Raw genomic sequence first — 10,239 nt, forward strand, 5'->3', positions numbered from 1 at the left:
TTTCCAACCAGCTGCATCAATTTCAGAGATCATAAAGTTCAAACACATTCCCTCCAAATGATCAGCTCGAAACATAGCTGAAGCAGAAATAGCTACAACAACGCAAAATCCAAATTCAGAAGGCAAAGAAAAACAGCTTACCCCATCTACCCTGCACATGTTCCTACTTTCAAGGTCAAAATCACACATTGGTAAATAATACAACAGCAAAGAGTACGTCATCATACAGGGTTCTCGCCTGGGAGATAGGACAAGGAGCCATCATCAGAGGTAAAGAAAAACAGCTTACTATCTACAATGAAAGCCTCTGCACATGTTCCTACTTTCAAGGTCAAAATCACACATTGGTAAATCATGCAACCGCAAAGAGGACGACATCATACAGGTTTCTCGCTTGGGAGATAGGACGGCGAGCCACCATCAACCTGGTTCCTTTTCCTGTGGAATATGCCACTGAAGTTGGGCAGCAGCGTCTTCTTTGAGACTGCCGCTCTATTAACCTTTTGATTCCCCTCAGCTGTCTCCGCTAGGTTGACATTTGGAGCCTTGGGTTTTGGCGGTGATGCTTCCGCAGACATTTGTGTCTCAGCCAGTATACGAGAAGCAGCCTCAGCAGCCCTCTTCTGTTCCCTCTCGCGCCACCTCCTCAGCTCTCCTTCCACTGCTTTCTTTGCTGCCTCAGCCATCTCTGCCCTCTTCAGTGCCTCTTCAGTTGCTAGCTCAATGTCCTCCATCTCCTTCCGAGCGGCCTCTAATCTCTTAATTGCTTCATTCTCACTAGCCCTCACAGCTTCCACCTGGGCCATGGCAGCAACAACCTTCATCTCAGTCAACTTCTCAGACTCCTCCACCTTCCTGCTCAAAGACTCGAACTCCTCTTTTGAGATTGTAATCTTAGCTCCGGACTCTGAAGTTGAGGCTCGAGCAGCATTAGCTTTCTCTGATAATTCCTTTATCTGGTCAAGGGCTCTTGCCTCTGCTGCTTTTGCTTCTTCTGCATCCTTTAAAGCAACCTGCAGCTTCTTCTCTGCTTCAGCTAAGGCTATTCGGGATGCCTCAGCTTCATTTCTTAATTCTTCAGCAGTTCTCTTCATTGCTTCTGCTTCCTGTATTGCACTCTCAGATTCAGCAGATAGTTGCTGAAGGGCTGATATCAGGTCATCAGATGCTGAGGTTGCTTTCAATTCTGCAGCTACGGCTGCCTCAAGCTCACTTTTGCATTTCTGAAGCTTGATGTGAAGGTTCCCAACAACAGACTCAGTCTCTGCATCCTTCTCTTTGAGCTCATCATGCTCTTTCTTCACCGCTTCCAACTCCAGCTTCAGGGATTCCACCAAGGTCCTAAGGGAACTTTCTTCTTCAGCAATTTTTTGCAACACCTCCTTCGCACCATCGAGCTCTGTCCTTACGGTCATCAGAGACTCTAAATCTGAAGCACGGGCATCTTCCATTTCCTTCTGGATGGCTCCAATTGCAATAGTTGTCTCTGCCAGCTTCACCTCAAGATTCTTATGAAGTTCAGGATCAAACTCCTTTTTTAAAGATGCCAATTTCTTTTCGGTGTCTTTTAGCTCTTGTTTGTAAGACTGTCGTGCAGCATCTTTCTCAGAATGTATCTTCAATTCCTCCTGTTGGGCTTGCTCTGCGGCAAGCTTAACATGCATAAGTGACTCCTGTGCAGCTGCAATCTCCTTGGAGAGTTGAGCAGCCTTCTCTGTGTTGACATCAGACAACTGCTTGGCCTCTGCTTCCTGATGGAAGGCTCTGAGTTTGGCTTCCATGGATGACTCAAAATCCTTCTTGATCCTTCTAAGTTCCTGCTTTGCTGCATCAAGCTCCGTGATGGCAACTGCATACTGTTCCCTTGCACTCTCCAATTCCTGTTTCCAGGCACTGTCCTTTCCAGTACTATCACCAGAACTCTCATCTTCAAGTTCTTTTGTTTGACTCTTAGCAGCTTCTGTTGCTTTTAGTGCCAACTCCTTGGACTCATTTATGGTATTGAGTTTGTGGGTTAGTTCCTCAACGGATTTTTTAGCCCCGTCTAACTCAGCTAGTGCTTGGACCCTAGTTGTCTCAGCATTTTTTAGCTGTTCCTTATACTTGTTTAGCTCCTTCTGGACCAGGTGTAGTTGTGTCTCCTTTGCCAATGTTCTCTATTACAAGAAAAATAAATAAATAAATAAATAAATAAATAAAATAAAAGGTTGGGTGATGATTTTATGCAATGAGGAATCTAAGTGCATATAATCGATGTGCAGGTATTTGGATCAATGAAATAAATTCAGGAGTAAAAAACCCATACCACTCAGCTAACTTGAGGATTTTAAAATATGCAAAAGAGCTCGTAAAGGATCCATTGATATAGAAACACAGTGCTAAAAATTCAAGCAAATAGAAACAAAAATTCCCTTGTTGACTCTAAGAAATATTATCTTCTGAAAAATCAGCAACATCTTCAGGAAATCAACATGGAAAATTTTTAATAATTTATCATGGATGTGTTTGTTTCTCTGTAGATAAAGGTCCAAACTGCATTTCATCTAGAAATTGGCAGTGCCGGGTGTTTGTTTCAGCATTAAGTGACTCCATAATGTGAAGTTCAGTTTCTCAGTTCAGCAAAAATGCTCAGCTTGAGTTCAGCCTGGGAAGCACTTAAGTTTTGTCTAGTGAACCGGGCATTTAGTACTACTTCAGGGCCATGCCGCTGACACTCAATATCCAATTGGGCCATTTAAGCTAATATCTAAGTGATATAACTAAAAGTTAATAACAATTTTAACGCCCAAGACTTTCATTTCCTTTGCACCGACTTCCTCCAAGCAAATAGCAGAATCAAGTTTTGAGAAGTCAAACACTTTAACACTTATCTAGAAATAAACACACCTTGCATTTTTTGAAGAGTACTCTGTGATTTTTGGAAAGCCAAGGTAGTTAAACTAAACTGTTGATATACATAATTTTCATGATGGCACCCCAACTGCCACAATAAAGGCAGTTATACTTTGCAGCTCTATCTCCAGTCATAAGATTTTAGATACAGGTAAAGCACAATGCAACTGAAGCTAAGTCAAAAAGCTTCATTATGTCATGTTGTAGCTTGGGTATATAATCCACAGTGGTTTGTTTTTGCAAGTTGTAGAAGTGATCTCTTATCACTCCAGAACTACCGTTATGTCTTTCTTTTCTTTTCTAAAGATTCATTGGAAAGCTACATTCTATTTTCTGAAGTCAGGGAAGTTATCTGGTTTTCAGGACTGCTCAATAATAACAATTTGACAACTGTAATATGCATGCACTTCGATCTATGTCACTTTCTCAAGAAAAGCAATTTGTGATACCTCTGCTGAGGATGACTTTGGCTTTCTCACAGTTGGTCTATCCGCTGAAAATGCTCCCTCACCAAACAAGCTGACAGCAGCTTTGACAGATTCAAAAGGCGCCCTTGTGTCTATCTCTCCCACCTCGGCTTTGGGTGAATCAGTAACATTTTGATGAGCTTTCACTCCCATGTTTCCCTTCTTATGCTATGCCAGCCTGCAAAAAAATTGAATCAGAGAAAATGGCACTTCTGAGCTGAGGCAACTCAAAGAAATGATAAGTGATTTAAAATCCATCACCAAAGAGAAAACTAAAAAAAACAAAAAGCTAGAATGGTCCAAACCTAATACACAAGTACACTCCAGAAATAAGTAACAAAAGCACTTCTGATATATGTAGTACTTAAACAAACATTTTGATGACATAAAATATTATATACAGCAGCATAGCATAACATTTTTTCCCTGAATAATTAATACAGGTCAATGATTGAGATTTTCAATCAATGAAGAACTATACACTAGTAGCACACGTGACAAATTAGCATCTCAAGCAAGCAATGGTGCATTCACATTGTAGCCCAAAGTCAACTATCATTTAGGTTACAAAAAGTTAAAGCAAGAACTAACGACGCTATATAATGCCTTTAACGCATTAGACTATTTTCAATGGTTAGCAATAGTATTATATCCATAAAATTCGGTTTGAAAATGAAAGCATAAAGGTAATAACAATTTTTAAAAAAATTGAGAATATGCCTGGTCAAATTTGCCACACCAAGTAAATATGCAACTTAGTGGTTGCTTCTTAGAAAATTAAATTATAAAACCATCCAATATCTCACCATTCAAAATGCTGAAACTAATCTTACCAAGCTTTGAAAAATGAGTAAAACGGAGGGTGTACCGGTATTTTAAAGAACTGGTATGGTACTAGGTATCGACAAAAGGTCACACAGTGCACCTATTCTAGTTTTCTGCTGGAATAGTGCAGTACCACTTGCATTGTCCTGTTCTAGTGGTTTAAAAAAAAACTATATTCACTATCTTCCACTGTGTTGGAACATTCATGTCCAGATAGACCAATACCATCTTACCATGCATCTCATGTCAAAGTACACTGAAACAATTTCCCTTGCATCCCATGCCAAAATGCCTTTCCAAACTCATATATGACTTAACGTGTCAAACTCATCAAAGATGGGCATCTCAATATCACCATTGGAATACATACATCTCAGCCATAGGATGTAAAACTCTCAAAGAGCAATAATCAAACTTGACCTCATGCATATTAATAACCACACAGCATAAGTCACAAGTTCTCCATTCTCTTAGTACAAACTAAAATAAAAACATAAACTTGAGGTAAATGAAACTACAGCCAATCTAGGAAGCATGAATACTTCAAATCAAATGTAGTGTTCATATTGTATCCATATTGGACAACAATACTCGTCAGATACTTCTTAGATACATGCCCGATACTTGTGCTAAGTATCCTATTTTCCAAAATTAAAAAAAAAAATCCTAGTATTTCCTAGATATACTTTAAATACTTCCCCAATACCTTCAAAAATGAAAAGGGTTCACTTTGCAGTCTATTGATATTAATATTACAATGTAAATATGGGTATGTCTATGGAACAACGACTAAGCCTGTAAAAGTTAACGTGACCATAGAAAATATGGATTAAGTTATTTTGACAGCTTGCTATGCTTTGGGAATGATTTTTCATACATACATATGTATTTGTGTGTATGATTGTATGCATGTAAGTATAAAATACATACATACATATTTACATCTAAACATATAGGTACATAAACATATATGCGTGCGTTTGTATATATAAGTTTAATATATATAATATATATTATATCTATATATACTCAACTTAACTCAGCCTTAAATCCAAACTAGTTGGAGTCGGCAACATGAATCCTTTTCCTCTATTCCGCTCTTTTTAGGACTATACTTTTTGAAAGATACAACGATATCGAATCCTTCCTTACTACTTTATATCATGTAATTTTCGATCTCTTCTACCCCTTTTTCCTTCTACATGTATCAAATCACTCCATACTTGTGCATATCTCGACCAATGTTGTACATGTCCTCACCAAGTCATCCTTCTCTCAATTTGGCCTCAATTGGTACTACCTCCATCTTTCTATGAGTGACTTTATTTCTTATTCCATCTTTTCTTGTATTACATAGATATAATATATATAACATATAACATATAATATATATAATATTGTATACATAATATACAATATATAATATGCAATATAATATGTAATATGTGATATAAAATATACATTATATAATATTAAATATTATATATATTATGGATGCTTTTTCATATACATATATGCATTTGTGTATGTTTGTATGAATGTATGTAAGTATAAAATAGATACATACATATTTACATATATAAGTATAGGTATATAAACATAAATGCATCTGCATATGTACAAGTTTAAGACATAAAATATATAGATATAGTATATAATATATAATATATGATAATATACAATATATTATATAACATGTATAATACATAATATATATATTCCTTCATGCATCATATCCATACTCTATATGTGTCCTTGCTTCATAGGAAGCAACGGATTAAAGTTTTTTAGATCCTTGTTCTAGTAAACTTATATTTCACTTCTTTTACTTCCATTACTTTCCTATTAGCTTTTAAAGATTGAACATCCTAAACTAGTAAATATGGAAAAAATATCTGGCATAGAAAATATTTCATTAAGTTTAAATAACAGAACTAGTTAATTCTAAAGAACCAAATGAGTCATTATGAACTGAATCGAAGCCTTCCTCCCTCCCCATGACCAACCGAAGGCATCCTCCATCCCTGCAACCAACCAAAGCCCCTCCCTGTGACTTCATGCTCGAATGAAGGCATGTCTTGGCCAGGATGGCTGTAGGGTGCATGTCCTAGTCGTGATGAAAGCAGGATGGTCAGCACGGTGGACAGATGTGCGTTTCAAGGTCCCGCACACGTCCTAGGTGCCGTAATCTCACTGGAACAAGCCGAGACAGCCCCATCCTCCCGAGACATCGACCCTTGGATAAAACAAACTTCCAATATCTATTTAACCATACAAGACCCAACTCCTGGGAAATGTTTTGGAAATTAAATATTTCTGATTTGGATCATTAATGCAAGCATCTCACTAACTGTATTACAACATAAAAAAAGGAATACTCTTTTCCGAAAACAAAAACTTCACATTAGTTGTAAGAGCATAACCGCTAAATTTTTGCTCTCTTGCCGCATATCTATTTTCTCAATGTGCGTTCTAAAAGAATATCATAGACACACACCTGAACTTCCCTTGTCTTAACTTATAAGATCATAAGAAGCCAGCTAAAACCACATCATCCTCGTGATATCATAATCATCCTTTCCCACCCAATCATGTGAGATTGGAAACATTCACCCACGCATCCCAATATTATGCATACTTTGCTCACATCATTGTCATCCATTACATATATCTTTATGTTGGATTCCTAAATGTGACATATCTATTATATCAGTTTCACATTTCCTGACATTTGCCTTTTATAGCAAACAGCAAAAAATAATGTAATTTTATAAAATGTCATTAATAATTGACCACATATCTCAAACATCAAAAAGGGACAACAGGATTAGCAAGAGCAAAACAAACAAGTACGCCTAAACATGTTAATAGAGCTGATGTGTGCATATCCACATTTTATTATACAACACGAATACAAATAAAAGATATCATTGAAATCTTTAAATTAGTATTCATCTTTGATAAAAAGAAATAATGGACACAAACCAGCTATGAGTTAACCATATGAAATGCAAATGGATACAAATATGGATAGGATATCAGAAATAACCAGTTTTAATGTTAATAGATGCTTCCCAAAGTGTCCAGTGTCAAGATGCCTAGCATGCCTTTTTAGTTGACCCATAAGTCAAGTTATGGATAGAAAAGGGCCCATCAATTTGTGGGGAAAAAAGGGGCTAAATCTGAAAGTATAAGAAGCAAATCTAGATATATAATGCTGGTAAAGCCTAGAAGAAATTATTTAAATCTGAATCTGGATTTACTACAAAAGAAGTATGATACAATCCCTAATAAAAAATGGAAACCCGCAGTCAATCCATGTTTATTTTCTAAATTTATTTAGTTTAGAATTATGTCTTCTCTTCTTAGTCAAGGTACATTAGCCCATAAATATGTAAGCCCTAGGCATGAACTACCAATGAAGTGAAATCATGTTTTAATGGAGGTTAAGCGCCCTTAAAGTTGTCTTTACGAGGTCCCAATCCCCTCAAAGTGATCCATCTTCTACCCTTGTGCCCCTTTTCATATTTTTATTATTTTTAGATATGACAGGATTGTATCAATCGGTATCAAAGACTTCAATCCTCGCCTTGGCGACATTTTCACAAGATCTCAAGAGTCTAATGCAAGGGAGCAATGCTTGGTATGATTATCTGCTCAACAATTTGGCCGACATACACAATGATATCCAACACCTTAAGGCAAAATATATACCTCAAGCTTCTGATGCAACAATAGTGTAGACTACAACCATGTACTAAGATTATATGGGAGAGAAAATGAAGCTACACCAAGGCCCCTCCCAATCTGTCCGAGCATCAAGCTAGCTTCAAACAACTTGCCAACGACACTATGGGTTTGACTGAGGACTTCTATGCTAGTTGTTTTGCTCGCAGCCTGAAGGAGGAGCTCAAGCACGAAGTTTGAGTCTTCCACACAAATTCAATGACAGCCACTTCTGGTCTTGCTCATCTACAGGAGTAGATAATTTGCCTACGCCACCTTGCAAAGCCAAGTCCCTATGGCCAACTACATCAACGACACAGACTCTTATACTGAAAGTTAAAGGTCTCAAGTCACATGTATAGGAAATAGGTGACCATGAAGTTTTAGGTTGAGTATTTGTCCTTAATTGAGTCAAATTTGTTAGAAGAGGTTCCTTTTTTGTATATAGAGCATTGCTTTCTGTCTGTTTGGCATATTTAAGCATAGATCTATGCAGAGTGATGAGTTTCATAGAATGTAAGTGATCTTTTATATATTACTTTCCTTAGTGGTTGACTCCAGCTCTCTTTTTTAATTCTTCCATATTGCATCTCCTTTTTTCCTGTTCTCTTGATACGTCAGCATATGTTAGATGTAGCACCGCCAATAAATTTATGTAGCAAAAGTGAGATAATGGCTCTGCACGTAACGATTCTTCAAAGGCCCAAAAGCATATTCCACCTCCTCGTACAAAAAAGACTCTTTACAGATGAACAAATCATTGTTGTTTACAAGGTAATCATTGGTAAACTCCTCAAGGTAAAATCAAACACCCCGATAACACCTACACATCGACTGAACACGACTTTCCTAGAATATAATATTATATATCATTAGCATAACTTTGAAACAATCAATTAGAATTGAAACCGCATATCCTATATGTTACATGCTGGCATAGATAAAGCATCTGTCTGGTGAATCTGAAAGAACTAGTGCATCATGCACCTGATTCTATGTACACAACTATGATAATATTTCAATGTTACTAAGTCCATTAGCATACCGACGCATACAAAACTGCATATAACAGTTATATCCTGACAACATAAACCAATGATCCATACCACAGTAACTCAAAAAGATTCAAAAAGAGTAGTTTATCCCAGGTATCATGACATCATTGATCATAGAAACCTTCATTAATTCAAAAAAAATCCAACTGACTGATAAATATATTTATGTGGATTATAATTACAGAGCTCTAAAACATCAGAGTTACATTAAGGACCATCATCAACAAACGAAGATATAAGACCAATAAGATAGTTATAGAATACACAGCAACAATCGCCGAAGCACTTAATGATGAACAACTAGTTAATCGAAACAAAAATCTGACAGAAAAAAAGAGGATTTTATCAATACTAACAGCAAATATGAGACAAATAATACAGAAGGCACATACACAACGAGCAAAATTAATTAAAAAAAACACAACCAGCTCCAACAATTAAAAAGCTACGACTAATAAGCACAGCAAACATTCCATTCCATGCACAATTAGCACATGCAATTAGCATATAAATTAGACGGAACATTTAAAAACTGCAATACACACAGCATAAATTACCCAACTAAAAAAGAATAATTCTCCTTAACTTCCTCGAATGATCATCCTTCAAACAATTAAAAAATTGCATGCACGAGACGCTTCCATGACTAATTAAACAACCACAGATAATTTAAACAACCGCAACCAACAAATTCGGTAGCATGCATATCAAGCATACTAGACACACGATAAAAAAATCAACAATCATCTATATCCGTTAACATAAACAACCAGCAATTAAAATGCACGCACTTAGAATAGAGAACACAGAACACGAGACAAAGTAGATTCCGAGAGGGCGACGGCCAAGCAAGAGGTAAATTAGGGTTAGGGTTCCAGTCAAAGGGGTGGGACTCGACCTGGCAGGAGAAAAGTACAGAAGGGAAGAAGAGATCAAACCTCGGACAGACGAGAGAGCGCCGGCGAAGGCAAGAGGGCAAGAAGCAAAAAGGAGAGACGGAGAGAGATCGGAGACGGGATCGAGCGACGGTGAGACAAGAGGAGAGGGAAAGTCGGCGCCGGCGACCGTCGGTGAAAGGGGGGAGGACCGAAAGCGACGGCAACGAGAGGAGAGCCCAGAGAGAAGAGGGGAAAGAAAAGGGAGAGGAGAGGCAAACCGTACTGTTCGGGGGGTTGGCAACAGTCGATTTACCAAATCTACGGACGTGAGCCTGCTGGCAAACATTCCCCGATTCAAAACAATGCCAAGCGACCAAGACGGTAGCTCGTGGTTTC

General features: G+C 37.6%; 1 protein-coding gene across 3 annotated transcripts; it reads right to left on the bottom strand.

Annotated features, from left to right (window-relative positions):
- LOC103714525 (weak chloroplast movement under blue light protein (DUF827)) lies at window positions 1-10,239 on the bottom strand. 3 transcript variants are annotated; one of them, XM_008801806.6, is made up of 3 exons: window positions 10,127-10,239; window positions 3,342-3,537; window positions 1-2,156 (listed from the first exon to the last, which is right to left on the bottom strand). In XM_008801806.6, the coding sequence occupies exons 2-3, from the start codon at window positions 3,510-3,512 to the stop codon at window positions 378-380; spliced, it is 1,950 nt and encodes a 649-aa protein (XP_008800028.3). In that variant the 5' UTR covers window positions 3,513-3,537; window positions 10,127-10,239; the 3' UTR covers window positions 1-377. The 3 variants fall into 3 exon arrangements, with proteins under 3 accessions (XP_008800028.3, XP_008800026.3, XP_008800027.3); XM_008801804.5 differs by having other exon boundaries at window positions 9,904-10,218; XM_008801805.6 differs by having other exon boundaries at window positions 9,757-10,171.

This window comes from Phoenix dactylifera, chromosome 3 (genome assembly GCF_051530095.1).
Source record: "Phoenix dactylifera cultivar Ajwa chromosome 3, Ajwa_hap1_PhDact_Kaust_v1.1, whole genome shotgun sequence".
NCBI classification, from domain to species: Eukaryota; Viridiplantae; Streptophyta; class Magnoliopsida; order Arecales; family Arecaceae; genus Phoenix; species Phoenix dactylifera.